This window comes from Heliangelus exortis, chromosome 2, assembly GCF_036169615.1.
Source record: "Heliangelus exortis chromosome 2, bHelExo1.hap1, whole genome shotgun sequence".
Taxonomy (NCBI): Eukaryota; Metazoa; Chordata; class Aves; order Apodiformes; family Trochilidae; genus Heliangelus; species Heliangelus exortis.
Genome location: NC_092423.1, coordinates 5,511,823 through 5,528,767, shown reverse-complemented (window position 1 = coordinate 5,528,767; position 16,945 = coordinate 5,511,823). Strand labels below are relative to the sequence as shown.

Below are 16,945 nucleotides of genomic sequence, written 5' to 3'. Positions count from 1 at the left end.
TTGGGGCATGTGGAGGAGGAAGGCAGACCCCTGGTCCTAATTCCTAACAATGATTTTCTTCTTTCCTTTAGCCTAGATGATGGTCAGGAAATGCTTTGTGGTCCTTTTCAGTCTCTGTCCCACACTGACATGTCAAAATTAATCTGTAAACTCTGTGTATGTTTGTTATTACAGGGTGGATGCTTGAGAGTGGTGGATAAGGTTCGAGTGTCTGGGACCGGTGGAATGGAGGCCTGATGTAGATGGAAAGATGGGTAAGAACTGGATTCCCCTGAAGCAATTTTTTTGCAGCCTGCTAATTGTGGTAGGGGCTACAACAGAGTGGGAGGCATTGTCAGGATGGTCTGGCTGAGTATTACATTGCTTTCTAAATTTTTTTGGCTTTCATTGGTGCCAAATTGGACAAATGATCTTCTTACTGTGATCTGGTGGGTCATGTTCTAGATGGTGCCTCTTCCCAAGTCTGCCCAAAGGCAGAGCATCGTCATTCCACCTATCTCTTCTCCCAAGGAAGCTTCTGTTTCAAACAGAGCCAGAGAATATTGCTTTTCTAGTTGGTGACCTGCATTACTTGCATCTTCTCCCTCTTCTGCAGGAAAATGTTTGTATCGTATGCTCTGCGGTGCTAAGGGAGACTTTTTTTTTTAAAGTGGAAATTATAGTTCTGGAGGTACGTGATGATCTTGACTCTACTGCTCAAGAAAATTCATTATGTCAGAAATTGAGACCACTTGGAAGTGCTGGACTTTCTGAGTTTTAGCATGTTGAGTGATCAGATCAGTGGTGTTGTCTCACATAAGTCAGTGGTAAATGTGAGAGCCCCAGCACCCTTCAACTTCTCATGCCATTGACCATCAAACTTCACACATTATTCTTGCAAAATCCCACCTTACTTGCAGGAAAATGTCTGTGTGCTGCTACTGTGCCTGTAACCTATTGCCCAGGTGAACACAGTTGTAGGGTTTCTCTCTCTGCTGGAGGGCTTTGCAAGAGACACAGACCTTACTGACAGCAGCACTGCTGGGTTTGAGGTTTTCAGCCAAGCTTTTCATGCACTTATGAGCATGGCAAAGTATGAGAGAGCTTTTTGCAGAATGAACAGTGACCACAAAGAATAATTGCAAATTGGTTGACAAGCTGTTCTGCCAGCCAGTAGCAGTTCCAGGAATGGTTGGGGTTTCTGCTCCTGAAAAGAGAAAACTCAGCAGCTTGAGGAACAAGACCAGGTTGTACTTCACATGGATGGTGATTAAAGTGTGGAACTAATTGAGCTTGGATTGCCCTACTGCCCTCACCAGAAGAGGCCAGGTACATAGGAGCCTGAATTCATCTCCAGAAATGGCTTCCTGGTGACCTGGTGACCCAAGAAAGGAGAACAAAGCTTGATTGCAGCCCAGCACTTCACTTTTACATTTACAGCACTTGGACAAGTTCACCCACAACTTTTCATGGTTAGTTGAAATGGTGCCTAAAAAAAAACCTAGCAAACCAACACCACCAAAAAAACCACACACAAAAAAACCCCCAAACAACAAACAAAAAGGAGTGTAGAGAAATGCCAGTAGCCCTAGGGACTGCCCTTGCAAACCTGGTATAAAAGTAATTCAGAGTCTGGTAGTGGTTTGAATTTAAAAAACGAAAAATGTGAAACCACTGCCACACTTCCAGTGTTTGTCCTCCCCCATAGAGGCAGGAGAAAAGCAGGAGAAAACCCATCCTGGCTTTGCTTCTCTTATTTTTGCTCTTTCTTTGTTACCTAGAATGAGATTTTTGTAGGAAAAGGACTAATTTAAAGCCAAACTAAAAAAAAAAAGAAGGAAGAGAAAGTCCAGACCTGCTTCTTGAATATGAAGAATGATAAATTTCACTTTAAAATCCCTGGGGAAAAACCCCGAAGTTTTTAATGGACATTTTTACTTTGTAGGGGAATGACACTCCTTTGTCAATATGGTTTGGTTTTTTTAAAGAAAGATAGTCCAGACTTGCTCTGGGCACCAGTAGGGAAGGAGCTGCTTGAGTCCCAGGCCAGTTCTCAGGATACTCACTTTGATAACTCCTTTTACAGAGAATGTGGTTGGTGCAAACTGCTAAAGGTGCCTTCAGACTGTCATTTGTAAATGTTTTATGGAAAGCATTAATCACAGGAATGCTGGAGTAGAGATAGAGAGAGCACCCTTTTGCCAGGCACTGTGGCTTTTTTTTTTTTTTTTTTTTAAAGGTGAGCTGAATTGGTAGGAGCTTTGTGCAGATTTGCTGCAGTTCTGCTTAAACTTGTGTGTGTGTGGAAGGTGCTGTTCGTGTTCCCTTCCCCACTGGAGCATTGCAATAGCTCATCACTAACACAGCATCAATGCCTGTGTGAGGATGGGGTAGATGTGCCAGGCTGAATTCAGAAAGGATCATGTTGGGAACCAGAGTCTGGTCTCTGGCTTGATTTTTTTTTTTTTTTTCTGGGGGGAGATGGATGAAGTGATGTGTGTGTTAATCAGTGTTACCAAGTGGTGTTTGTTAGTTAAATGATCACTGCAGCTCACAGGAAATTAAGCTGAATTTTAACATTCTATTAATTTCACAACCCTCCCTCCTTTTGTATGTGTGTTTGTTTCTTCTGCACATTGGGATGGGGAAATATTTTCAAGGGAAGAGCAGGGAATTTGCAGTCATGTCATTGATTCTCTTCTGGCAGATCCCAGAGGAGATGTGTTGGATGAAGTGATCTCTGAAGGTCCATTCCAGGTCTGCCTGTCCTCCTAAGATCCTTTTTGTAGTTTGTTCAGTGCCTCAGAGTTCAGCACAAGGCTGTTCACTCCTGGCTGTGTTCTAGGGAAGCTCCACAACCTCTTATGGAGACCACAAGATGGGAAGTGGGGAATTCTAGTGTCTCTTGGTTGTGTCAACCAGTGGTCCTTGGATTGCAGCTGTGGCAGCTGTGGCATCCCAGCACTGCAGGTAGGATGCTCTGCTCTTGCTGGTCCAAGACAGTATCTCTGGATGTGCCAGCTTGGGGCCAGCCTGAGTTGAGATCCTTGGATGATGGAAACTGCTTTGGAAGGATGTGGTGATGTCCAGTCACTGCTTCAGAGGCACCTTTCCTGGGTGGTCAGGTCTTGGGATTGGAGATGAAGTGGGATAACTGAGCACACATCTTAGAGAGGCATCTTCAGGAAAGCTGCTGGTCCCCAGGGCACCTTGCTGGACACTTGAGTATCCAAAATGGTGCCATTGAAGTCTGCTGTCAAGTTGGTGCTGTAGTTCCTGATGGCTGGAAGAATAATTAACTCATTTTAACATGGTTTTTGAGTTGCCATTCTTCTCAGGCCTCAAAGAGTCCAGGTGACCTATGCCTCTCCTATTGGTTTTCCCAGCCTTGATAATGAAAGAAAAATATAAGTGGAGGCCTTTGTGTACCCTGAAGCTGGATGTCCTGCCTCTCACTCCTGGCACAGACCAATTCCTCCAGCTCTCAGTCCATTTCTATCTGGCACCTCTCCACGAGGGACTAAAACCTTCTTACAATCTCATACAAATATAACTGTGGGCCAGTGAGTACATGTGACACTTCTAGAGATGTCCACATCCCCAGTATGATCCAGTGAAAGGACCATGGGCAGTGGTGGTTAAAAATTCCTGTGTTTAAAAAATTGCTTGCTTAAAACACAAAATCACAGTAAAGGTATTAAAAAAATGCAGAAGTTGGTATAAAAGGCACCACCATGTTTATTTACCTAAGTTTTTCTTTTACAATTATTTGAGCAGTCTTAATGCTACTTATGAAATGCTGTGTGTGTGTTTCTGATGATAAAAACTCCAGCAATGCCTACCTGTGCTGTTCAGTGTATGAATGCATAACTCAAAGATGTAGATCCTTTGGTGTTGAGGACTTTTCAGGAGTGAATGTGACTCCTGCTTCAGCAGAAAGGTAATCTGAGGTATGGAATATGGGAAAATGGTGCTTTTTTACAGTATTGCCTTGACAGAGTTGAGGGTGTTTGGAGAAGCTGACTGCAACCTGGGCTGGCAGAAGGCACAGCAGCTTGCTGATGGAGGAGGGGATCTATTTGTATAGCCATGCTCTGGCCATTTAACCCAGTTCTGTGGTTTTTGGGGAGCAGCTGAGACTGAGAACAACCTCAGATGGTGGGGGGAGAACAGAACAGACCTACTCTGCCTATCACCATGCATGCAGGCATTGATGTCTCAGCTCTCCTTGCTTTCCTCTATCTAAAATAGTGCCTTTGCTCTTTGTATGCTCAGAGCTTTTTAAAAAAATTCAGATTGAATTGCAACAGCTCATCTTACCCTAAGACACATCAAGCTTCCTAACTCTGTTTTTTCAAGTGTGTCACCTTCAGGCAGTGCCATGCCCGTGGTGCCCAGGGCTCCTGTTTTGTGTCACGCCAGGCACTTTGGGCACCTGGGGAATGTGGGACCAGGGCTACACCACTGTATTTGGGATGTTGCAGCCATTGCTGGAGAAACAGATGAGGAGTTCATGGGCTCTGGGCTGTCTCTGAGCACTGGAAGCCTTTGAGCTGGATTGAGAGGGAGAAAGAGGTCTTTATGAGCCTACAAATAACCTTCAAAGGTATCAGAGGTAGTCAGGGGAAATAACTTGCCAGCTATGTTTCTCACTGGGTAAACAGTTTTCTCCTTTCAAGTGTGCTCAGGAGAGGCACAGGTTGTGGAGAGAGGTAATATCTTTTATTAGACTAAACTGATAGAGGTGGAAAAAACCAGGCTGCCTTTTAGGCACATAAGCCCTTCTTCTGAAGGAGCAAATTTTAATCTTCACAGGAAAACACACTGGAAAAATTGCCCCAGGTTTAATTTAATTATGTTAATCCATTAAAGGAAAAGGTAGCTAGTGTCTGTGGAGCAAAGGGCAAGGTCAGCAAAAAAGCTGTCAATGTTTGTTGTGGGATGAGAAAGAAAGCAGTACTTGGTGCCTTTGAAGTGGTGAGGATCTGCAGGCAGATGCTGTGGGACAAAATGCATCGTGCCCTAAAACCAAACAGCCCATGTATTATTATTTTTTTTTAATGCTCAGGGGAGCCATGGGCATACAAAATCTTTTTTATGTGGTTTTTGCTTTTTTTAAGGACCTATCCCCTGCTTGCAGCTCTCCTAGACTAACTAATCTGCAAAACCAAATGAGAAGCTACAGGTTTGTCCAAGAGGCAGAGCTTTAGCACAGCTTATCTCACAGCACTTTGAGCTTTTTAGAGAAAGTCCTCACTGCCATATTCCTGTCTCTGTCTCCTGTCTTCCCCTGGGCTGCAAATGGGAGTCACCCAGTGCAGGAGACAGTTCAGGGCTGGAAAGCCTTTGGCAGCTGGAATGGTCAAGGCTGGGTTAAGTTTCTCTTTGGTGTTCTCTGGGGTAAATGTTTGCTCTCTGGCTATCAGATTTGCTCCTTTAATCTTTGCTGCACTTCAGATTTCTTTATGAACTTTCAGTAGCAGGAGACTGAGTGGCTCTCTTGTTGCCTCCACAACTGAAATGGGTTATGAGCTCTGGAAGGTCACAGTGCTGGTCTTGTCTAGTTGAATAAAAATAAAAAAATACTTCAAGGATTGCTGAGCTCCTCTTCTGGGTCCCCATCCCTTTGTGGTGTGCTCCATGCTGGGGGCTGATTCAGGACTGGGCCCCATATTTTTTAGCAGCAAAGTGATGCCTGGAGATGAGTTTGACTTCTTGGAGAGGTAATGGATGTGACTGTCACACCAGGGTCCTGTCCTGTCCCCCATGGCCTGGGAATGTGGCTGGGCTTGTGGTCCCGTGGCAGCTGGGTCTGGGCTGAGCCCCATTGCTCACATTGTGGTGTCAGGGTGCAGGGTCAGACAACAAGTGCCAGGGAAGCACTAAAACCTTTTATATCCCTGAAAACTGGTGTGTTTTCTATTATTGAATCAAGCCTCCTGCTCCAGAAGCCCAAGTCCCTGCCTGAAGGGAAGCACCTCTTTTCCCAAACTCTGCTCTCTTAAGCAAATCATCTCTCCCACCCCCAACTATCACCCAATTTTAACCCAAATGTTTGCCCTGTTAGCTCAGGAGGGTTGGAGGATGTGGGTGCCATGGCTGGATCCCCACAGGTTCTCACCGTGCTGCTGGATAAGGGGGATATGTGAGGATATGTGAGGCTGGGTTTTGTGCCCTTTATCTGAAAGCCACAAGAGCAAGATTTTTTCATATCTCCAAGCTATCCAGCTTGGATTTCCACCACAGTTCAGCTTCCAAGCAGCTCTCCTCATCCTGTGGCACCAGAGAGTTTCCATGCCCGAGTTGCCTTGCCCTAAATCTGTTTTTTGGGATGCTGCACGAGCTGTACCTGAGGGGGGCTGGGGAAGTGGCTTCTCAGCTGGGCTGCTGCAGCTTCCATGTGTTTGGGAATGTACAGGGGACGTGTGGAGACAAATGGGTATGGGGACAGGGCCAGGTGGGAGGGTGGGACATGGCAGAGCACGGGAAAGCTCTGCCGGCAGCTCTGATTCCATGGAATTTTACTGCGTGTGGCCCTGTCAGCAGGATGGGTGTTTTGGGAGCAAAAGGTGAGCAGCACACATAACTCTGCTTTCCCTCCCTGCTGAGCTAAACCAAACACCTTTGGGATCCTGAATCCTTTTCCATTGCCAAAATCCCTGGTAACTCTCCGGGGTGAGGCTATGTCTGTATTGTGCCACAGCCCTCACGTTTGCCAAGAGAAATTTTTTGGTATGATTTGTGGCTTGGGCACTGAAACTTTCACATAAGTGATAAAACCTGCTGTTCAGTGAGAGGTTTTGGGTTTGGTGTTGGCATGGTACTGATCACAGAGTTTTTGCCTCAGCTGAGGTGCAGTAGTGCTGACCTTAGCTTCTGGTTTTCCCTGGGGAAATTCAGAGGGCAGTTGAAGTTCTTCATTCTCTCACACCTTGAATCTCAAAATATGTTATGAAATAGCATAACTGGGTTGTTTTTTTGTCAGTTTGTTACCTTTTGCGAGTTTCTCAATGGTCTTACAGCACCTGTTAAGAGCCCAGTCACTTAATATTACACTGGAGGTGTTTGTTTATTGTTGTACATGAGTTATTTTGGCTGGGTCCTGTCATTGTGATGATCAGAATTAGTTATGGATGTGATATACAGTTTTACTAGTTATAATTTTTAAATTTCCTCGTTTAGCTTTTTTAAAACAGATTCTTACCTTCCCCCCAAGCCCATTCCAGAGCACTAATTTCTGTCCCCCTCTGCAAGAGGATGTAAAGGCAAAGGGTTTTTTTGATCTGAACAGATTTTCATATCTGTTCAGTGTTACCAATAGCTGTATGGGTCACTTGAGGGATAATACAGGGTAGGGAGGAACAGGAGGCAGGCTCTATCAAAATGCTCTTTACTCTGAGAAATGGGTCTGTGAGATGTATACCTGCACACTTAACCCACAGATGTTGTATTGGGCATTTGGTGTGGTGCATATCTGTAGCTACCAGAAGCCACTGATGGTTTTGGGTTTCTGTCTTTTCCCCAAGCAGTTACTGGTTGTGCTGCAAAAGCAAAATTCAAAAAAATCCCAAACAAGATAACTTATGGAGAGCAAACATTTACCATCAATTTGTTAGGTGAGGTATTAATAATAATCAATACCTCCTAGGTGGTGCACCCTTTAGCATCATCATTTCTTGGGAAGGAGAAAGATGCTTTCAAGAAACCCCAGCACCTCCCAGCCTTACGTTATCTGTGTGAGTTTGTGTGTCTGAAGCCCAAGATTTCAGTGAGCAAACCTCTGCCAAGAAATCCTGCCTATCAGGAGAGTCTTTCCTCACTTCCTCCAGTATAATTGCTCTGCTCGACCTGCTGGGCTGTGCCCTGCCCTGGTGTCACACAGAGGGGTGACCCTGCCATCCTTTGGGTGGGGTTGCAGGAGGGTGAAGGACAGCAGGATCCAGCTGCCCACAAACCTTTGCTGACTTGCAAAGGGAAGGAACGTGCTCCAGTGGTGTGTCTGCTGCAGCACCCAGTGATCTGGACCAGGGGAGGGTAATTGGATCATTTTTCTCTTTTATCAGATACAGGACACCCCTCCAGACAGTGGCAAAATGAGTTATGTAGGTGGGTTTGATTTACATGGGGGTTTATCTGCATCTCTCTCACTAGATGGATGCATGCAGCAATCTGTTTTGCCAGGGGTCATTCACAGACAGTCCTAAGGGGGATGAGTTGCAAACCAGTATTTGTGCCTTCCTGTGAGCATGTCTGGGTCCTTTCTTTACTTGCTTAGGGGCTTTTATTATGGTTCAAGCCAGGTTCTTGAGCTCCTAGCTCACTGTTCTCCTTCCTAGTGCTGGCTGGGCCAGTCACTGTGACAGTGTTTACTTAGCAATTGATCCCCTCTGCTACTTAGGATCAGAATTCTTTATGTTAGGAAAGACCTTTAAGATCACAGAGTCCATGCTGTCTTGGTGCCTCTGCCCCTGAGATTTTCTCCATGGCCTGAATCCTGGTGGCACTGTGTCTGCTGATGGTGTTTGCAGGAACTGAAGAACCTCCAAAATTCTGAGTTTCTCTTCCTTTCCAAGCTTTTTTTCCCCCCTCTGACTTTGGAGAAAAGGGAGAATTTGTCTTCACAAGCAAGTTCTTTGACACCTGCTTTTGCAGAGGGTAATGTCTGGTTCCTTGGACCAGGAGAGCAGAGTGAGGACAGGTCCAACATTTTCCTCCTGATGAAGGCAGTGAGGTTGCTGTGGGTCCTACAGATGCATGGGCCAGGTTTGCTCTTACCCCATTCTCACACTGCAAACAGAAATGAAAAGGTGTTGAGGCCATTTAATATCATATCCTCCTCTGATGTTTGCTGTGCTCTTAATTAAAAAAAACAAGAGCAGCTGGAAAGGACTAGGAATTAATTGTTACCCTAAAGTAAGAAACTGTGTCTCTGTTTTAGTGAAAGGAACAAGGATTGACAGGGGATGAGATTGTTGTCTGTGGAAGATGGGGGAGGAGGAGTATTCCTGGGGTCCCTGAAAGATCCAGGGATATCAAGATCTAATGAGTGGAATATGAAGTGAGCTATACTCAAACTGGAATTTAGAGAAAAACTTGGTACAGGGAGTTTACTGTAATAAATATGTGAGCTTTTCAAACTGAGACTTTCTAGATAGCTTTCTGAAAGGCACTTTCTTGCATGATTCCAGGTTAAGGTGATGATGTAGAGACTGCTAAAGGAGTTTTTGTGGCCCTTGTATACAGCCAGGAGGGTTAGATCAAGTGAGGTACTTTTTGATTTTAAGCTCTGTTAATAAATTTAGCTCTGGCCAAATTTAAGGCTTGATCAATTCTTTTGTGTCTCTCAGATTCCTGTCCATCAAATGAGACAGAAAAGCCAGCTCCTCTTTTTTGCCATCTGGCAGTTTAGCTGAAAGTCCATCAGGACAGGGACTGCCCCCTGCAGATGCTGAGAGATGCTGAGGTAGCAGTTCATGGCTTTCACTTGAGGTTCTCTTTGGTAAATGTTGGGTGTTATATACCAGTTAGTTAAATAAATGTATGTTTTCCAAAAATAGAGAATATAAAAGGCTGATTTCCCTTCTAGACCAAAACTAGGATTGTCAGTGTCACAGTCATGTGATTCCATATTTCTTCTCACTGTTTTATTCTATTTTAGTATCTTTTTATGTTCAAAGTCTTGCCTTTTGAAAGGGTTTGAAAGGCAACAAACTTTCTGTGAGGCTTCCCATCCTCTCCTCATCCCCTCTTAGCCTCCACAGAACTTTTCTCTCCACCCCAGGGATGTCCCCAGCCTTTGCATCCCCTTCTGCAGAGGTGGCTGCTAGTGATGGAGGGTGCTGCTGGAATTTACACAGACACAACAACTGAACCAGGCGAGCAGCATCACGGCTGTGAAAAGCACAGTGGGATCTTCAGTCACCACAAGTGGTCACATCTGTGGCTTTACACTGGCTCTAAGCAGAAGCATTTGTGACAACGTCCTGCCCTGTAGCTTCATGCTGTAACCTTGCTCAGTAGTGACTCAGAGGACAATATTCTTCCCTTCTGCAACACCCAGGATTTTTCTCCAACTTTTCCCAGCCTGGTGTGTGAGAAGGGCTGAAATCAGAACTTGCCATGTTTTACAAAACTGTTTCACTTTTGCAGCCTTTTCTGTGTGCTTCATGCAGCTGGTGCTCTTTATTTTCTTGCTTTTTTTTTTTTTTTTTTTTCTTCACTGTTGATGGAAGTAACTTCATGGAACTACCGTAAGCTGCCTCTTAGTAATGACCTATTAGTGATGCCAACAATAACAGCACTGTCTAGACCATCTGAACACAGCTAAATTATTCCTTTGTCCCTTCTTCATTTGCTTTCTCTCTTGACTGTTGAATTGTTTTGGGTGGTCCATGTTGACCTTCAGGCTTGCTATTTCTCCCTTGATTTTTTTTTTTCCTAGTTCAGCTGTCAGTTTGCTGCAGTAAGATTGAAAATCCAGGTTCCTCTGGAGTTTCAGGATGGGACCCAAGCCCTTCAGCAGTGCTGGGAATGTGTTTCTGAAGGACAGAGAGATGGCAACTTTGTGGTTTCGCTTTAAAGTTGATTTTAATAAGTGCCAAATGCCCTAGATTCACATTGTTAAGGCCTGTGACCTGCAAGTCTTAAGGTCTTAGGGAATGGAAAGCTTTAATCAGCAAAAGTTATTCTGTTTATTTATAAGATACTGACAGAGTGGATCAGTGAACTTCTATTAGGAACCAACTGTAGCTCCAATGGTCACTGCTTCCTGGGGAGGGCTCTTGGCTGCTTCTGTGTTCCTGTCCTCTGTATGGTTATGGACATTTCCCCTAATCCCCAAACTTTTTGGAAATTAATATCTTTAAGACCTCTGCTATATTTGGTTTGAAGTTTTTCCTTGCTTAGCTGGCCTGGCAGTGTGATTGAATGAGCTTTGTGCTGGAAAGCTGGTTTAAAAAGCACCAAATTGGGGTGCTGGGGGGAAGTAGGGGAGGTAGAAATGAATTTCCTACTAAGGGCAATAGCTGAAAATAAAGAAAGAGCTGAGGATGGAAGAAGAGACACTGGGGAAAAAGGAACAGTGCTAAATAGAATTGATTTTCACATTTCATTTTTGCTGCCTGTGTAATCAGCTTTTCTCTCTCCTGGTCTACCATTGCAGAAATATTCCTGTTTGCCTGTCATATTGGGGAGAGAACAGGCTTTGTGGTACAAACAACCCACCCTGTCAACCTACACCACCTTAAGTGACTTTGTACAAAACAGTGCAGGAGTAAATCTGGGCCAGAAGCTGGTTGAGGAGCAAGACCCTACAAGTGTTGCACAAAGTCAGTGGTTTCCATGAGCCTCTGAGCCCATCTGAGCTCTGTGGATGCTTCCCTGGTGTTGTGCAACTCGCAGCTGGTTTGCTCCAGAGCTGTGGCAAAGCCTGGGAAGATGTTTGCTGTCTTGTCCCAATGCTGCCTTCTCCCATGGCTGAAGGATATTTGCCTCCTGCCAGTGCTACATCAGAAGAACCTCATCTTGCATTTCCCTTGGACATTGGGGTTCCCATCCATTCCCTGGAATTTTTCCCTGGGGAGAGCCAAGCATCCTGCACCCTTTGCTTGCTCAAACCAAGCCAAGCTGAGAGCGAGCAGCTTGTGATGTCCCTTTTACTGGAGAGACTTGGGAGTGGCATTTGGATTTAATTATCCAAGGAAGTTTCAGTGCTTGTTTGAATTTTTGACTGAACTGGCTGAGCTGGCTGCTTATTTCCATGGAACAAAGTTCTCCACCCTTCTTGGGAGTCAGCTCGGAGACCCCAAGAGCAGTAATTAGGGTGGGCAAGAGGCTCAGTCTGGAAAGCATCAGTTCCTGTGCAAAGCTGCCATGGAGAGGGCTGGGAAGTGTCAGTTTTGCAACCAGTGATGCAGATTGTGCTCCTGTAGGGTTTTGGGGGTTTTTTGCCTCTTTTTGAACACTTGAGGCTTCAGAAATGCAAGTTCTCTTGAGCTAAAAACACTTCTAAAAGTAGTTAAAAAGCTACTTAGGAATACAGAAATAGATCAGTTGAAAGAAATAATGTTTCTTCTTCTGTTTTTTAAAGCTCCAGCAGCAGAAAACCTTTCCTGCTTATATAGGAAGATATTTTCTTATTTTGTAGCAGTGATGGGATGGGTTTGTATTTTGTATTTTTTGATAACAAACCTCATGTTTTATAATAAAAAATCCTCAGTCTCTTCAGAATGCTCTTTGTCATTGGCTTTCTAGTAGGTGGAGGAACAAAGGTGCTGAACTGACAGCCTAAATACTAGGAATATATATATATATATATATATTTTTTTTTTTTTCTTCTAGTACCTGATTCAGGAGAGCTGGAAGGACTCAGTTTTGCACTGTTGATTCGATGCTGATTCAATTGATTGTTGAATATTTCTGAAAAATGGGTTAAATTTAAGCATTTACTCGAAGTGAGTGGATGCTTCTTGTAGCTGAGTTTTTAAGGAAATGCAGCTTTCCTGCAGGTGAAGATGCAACAGCAGGAATTTTTAAACAATATTTCAATATTTGATGGGCACAGAAGACTGCATTGCAAAAAGCTTTGACAAAATTGATGGGTAGGTAGAAGAGGGAGACCCTGTTATTGTTTTGAGGGCAACTAATAGAGACTTAATCTTTCCTGGACATTGGAAACCCTTTGGTGCTGAAGGAAAAAACCAGAATTCTGTGCAAAATTTGCCTGTCAGGCATCCCAGCAAAGGTGTGGTTCATGCTATTGCTCTCGACTGCGTGGCCAATCCTTGTGGGTACCCATGGGATGTGGTGGGAGTTGTTTGGGATGTGGCCAGGTCTTGGCTGCCAGGTCTTTCTCTTAGGGTGAACAAAGGGAAGAGTTGACAGTCACACCAGAAAACTTTGAATTTACTCTGTCCCTGTTTGTTATTTTAAAATTATTTTTCGTAATAAATAATTTTAATTATTTAATATTAATATTTGCATAAATAATTCGAATTATTTTTTATTATTTTGGCTTCCAGCAAACTCTTCTGTCCCTCCTTGGAAAAGACTGTGCTGACTCTTACCAATCCTGGAATATCCTTGCAGGGCACTGGTGGGTTAACCAGAGATGCATTTTCTTGGAGATGTTCCATGTCCAGAGAAGTTTGGATGTGGAAGAGAAATGATGAACCTGATGGTTTTGGTAGCAAAAGCCCAGCTCTGCCACTGCTTGTTGAACTTTTGTTTCTCCCCGATATTATGCACTGTGTGTTGTTGTGAGCAAGTTCAGGAAACTTTTGTTGTCACTCATGTTGGAAAAAAGGAAGGGGTGAAGGGCATTTTAGACATCATAGCTTTGATGGAAAATTCCTAGAGGGCAGTGTGTGTTTTGGTTTTGTGTTTTTTTGTTTTTTTTTTTAAGCTTGTCCCCTTCCCCCTTCAAAAAAGAAATTTTTCTTTTTTTTTGTTTTGGCTTTTTTTAATCCTATGACAAAATCTGTCTGGTGCCCAGAGGTCTCTCTTAACAACAGCAAAAAACCAAAAGACAACAACACAAAAAAACAACCTAAGGGAAAAATCTAGCTCTTTTGTTTTTCTCCTCAGATAGAAATGAAAGTCTTAATTTTCTTGAGTGTTTTCTTGGAGCATTTCAGGTTATGCTTCCTGGCATCCCTCTGGGAAAGCCTTAAACTATGGTTTTATTGGGTGAGAAAACATGGAAGGGGAGAGGAACTGCAGTTTTATGAGCTTGATGTGAATTTAATTAATTATATATTTAACCTCCATACATATATATATAAAAATAAATAAATTATAAATTATATATATATAAATAAAAATTTATATTACATTCTTAATATAAATATATACACACACAGACCCATAGCCTACAGGAAAATCCAGCCATTTTCCCAATGCCTGATTGGGCATTAGAGCTCATTTCTGAACTCTAAAATAAAAGTGACACTGGATTTTAAATGTTTTCCCCCGTTTTTCCCCTTATTTCTTTGAGATAGTTCTGGGTACACAGCCTGTATGGGGAATCTTTGCTTCAGTCCTGATACAGCCCAGCAGGAGAAGCAGGAAAAGAGGAGGTGATGCTGTATATGAAAATCCAGAGCATAAAGCTCCCTAGGGAAAAAACCTTGTTTAAGTCCAGTCCCCTGTGATTCCATATTTTTTTTTGGCATCTTTCCCATCTTCGCAGACTTGGAGTTAAATCTGCAGGCTGGATGGAGCAGGGGTGGCTCTGGCCCTACAGCCACTCTTGTACAAAAAGGCAGGAGCTATATTTATATTTTTACAGTGTCTTTATTGCATCATGAACATGGCAGCATGCAACAGGTTTTCACAGCCTCCAAAGGGATATGCAGTGCTGTCCCTTTAGGGCTTTTAGTGCCAATGGTTGGTATTTCTCACTGAAATAGTTCTTATTAGTTGATTTTATGAACAGTTTTGTAACCAGAGGTGTAAAAATATTGAAAAGGAGGACATTGATTTCAGGTCAAATAGGTCACTCAGAGGTCTTGCTGCAGAAATCAGAAATACTGTGTGAATTGTCAGTGCATTTCTCTCTTTTAGCCCAAATAGTTGAACCCATTGCCTCTCCTAACAGTTTTCTTGCTCTGTCCATTGGTTTCTCATGAGCTCTGGTTCTGAGTTTTGCAAATCAGTTGTGGCTCTTGAGCGTCTTCAATGAAGAGGGAGGAAAGCAGGAGATGAGGAACTGCATGAGCTTTGTGGGTCTTGAAAGGAATCATAGAATCATAGAATCCTAGGGGTTGGAAGGGACCTGGAAAGATCATCTAGTCCAACCCCCCCTGCCAGAGCAGGGCCCCCTAGAGTACATCCCCTAGGAACGTGTCCAGGTGGGTTTTGAATGTCTCCAGTGAAGGAGACTCCACAACCCCCCTGGGCAGCCTGTTCCAGGGCTCCATCACCCTTACAGTAAAAAAATTTTTCTGATATTCAACTTGAACCTCCTATGCTCCAATTTACACCCATTACCCCTTGTCCTATCACTGGTCACCACTGAGAAAAGCCTAACTCCACCTCCCTGACACTCACCACTTACATATTTGAATACATTGATGAGGTCACCCCCCAGTCTCCTTTTCTCCAAACTAAAGAGACCCAGCTCCCTCAGCCTTTCCTCATAAGGGAGATGTTCCACTCCCTTAATCATCTCAGTAGCTCTGTGCTGGACTCTTTCAAGCACTTCCCTGTCCTTCTTGAACTGAGGGGCCCAGAACTGGACACAATACTCCAGGTGTGGCCTCACCAATGCAGAATAGAGGGGGAGGAGAACCTCTCTTGACCTACTAACCACACCCTTTCTAATGCACCCCAGGATGCCATTGGCCTTCTTGGCCACAAGGGCACATTGCTGGCTCATGGTCATCTTCTTGTCTACCAGGACCCCCAGGTCTCTTTCACCTACACTGCTCTCCAGCAGCTCAGCCCCCAACCTATACTGGGACATCGTGTTGTTCTTCCCCAAATGCAAAACTCTACACTTCCCCTTGTTGAATTTGGTCTGTGGGTCCCTCTGCAAAGGTCCCCATGGGCAGCAGACATGGGCTGTGAACTGAAGGAACTGATGGAGCAGTGGCCACTCACATTTTGCTGCTGGCTTGTTGAGGATCTGTCTCACCTATGTTGAAGGAACTTGTATTTCCAATACAAGGGCTGTGAGGGACTGTAGGGTCTTGGAATGCTTCTCCTAACAGGAAAGGTGGCCATTGTGTCTTTTGACCCATTTGGGTTGAAATTTGGGGTATTTGTGATGCTGGGTTTTTACTCAGCGCTCCCGGGGTGAGGTTGCCCTGTGACACTTCAGTTGTCTCTCCTTCTTTTGCAGATGAAGAAGAAGCTCTGAACTCTATTATGAAGGATTTGGCAGCGCTGGGCAAATGTGGGGGGCTGCTGGACAACAACAGAAATAAAAACAGTGTCCACTCCAGCAAGCAGGTAAGGCTTGAGTCCACCCCAAACTCCAGTAGAGCAAAGAGATGGGGAATGGTTCTCACTGTGCTGGGAGAACAGAGTTTATATTTTAGAGCTGACGTTAATGAGTGCTGCAGGACCTCAGCAGATGAGAAATAAATTAATTTTACAGAGGTATAAGCTTTAGAACCTCTTTTTGAAGAGCTGAAAAGAAGCTACAGGCATCCCTGTATATAGAGGAGCAATGGAGGAGCAGAAAAGTGATGCCTCCAATTATTCATAAATACAGCATTAGAGCCCAAAACTGGTTTAAAAATCTCAAATCTCACTCCAGGGCACTTCTTTCTCTTGCTTTAGAACTGGAAGTTGTAGAACTTGTTACAGGCTATGTAGCTTTAAGATTTGGTTTAGTCAAATGTTTTCTATTGACAGCGTTGATGAAATACAATATTTATCGTGCACATTTTACTTCAGATATTTGAAAGACAGACTGCCAGCTTTGAGCTGTAGACACCCAGGATCTCATGGGAGGAATAATGTCATTCTTATATAAAGTGTTTAATTACTGCTGTTTATCTTTATGCTCCTAAACCCAAACCTTTTGACCTTGTTGCGCATTCACGGTCGATTTGGTGAGCAAAAATATTGTCCCTTGAGCAACAACAGAAGTTATTTGCTGACACTGATATAATAGCTAAAGTGGATTTAATAGTCCGTTTGCATATGGAACAAATATTACATGAACACAAAAATTGTGAAGAAAGAATTCAAGAAAAAAAAAGGGAAAAATAATTAAGAGAACCAGGAAGCTTGCGAGCAAATCCACTTCGAATTCTGCTTCGAGTGCTACGGCTTAGAGTAAATTTGCAATCAGCTGAATGCCTAGCAAGGAAAAAAACCAAATTGTCATTTACTGTCGTCATGCATATTTTAATGGCACTTGTGCTGCTAACAAAGGAGGCTGGATGCAGAGAGGAAAAATCCTTTCCCGAATCCCTCCAGACTTCCTAGACACATGCAGACGAAAACACGTGCGCAC

At 43.8% G+C, this 16,945-nt stretch overlaps 1 protein-coding gene across 5 annotated transcripts in view; it reads left to right on the top strand.

Annotated features, from left to right (window-relative positions):
- Window positions 1-16,945, top strand: part of LOC139792006 (mitogen-activated protein kinase kinase kinase 3-like) — an 82,340-nt gene that overhangs the window by 22,088 nt on the left and 43,307 nt on the right. For 4 of the 5 annotated variants that reach the window (XM_071734627.1, XM_071734625.1, XM_071734622.1 and 1 more), the window contains exons 2-3: window positions 175-254; window positions 15,821-15,930. In XM_071734627.1, the coding sequence (XP_071590728.1) occupies window positions 251-254; window positions 15,821-15,930 (114 nt within the window). In that variant the 5' untranslated portion in view covers window positions 175-250. The remainder of the gene's footprint in view (window positions 1-174; window positions 255-15,820; window positions 15,931-16,945) is intronic. The other variant, XM_071734626.1, reaches the window with a different exon arrangement.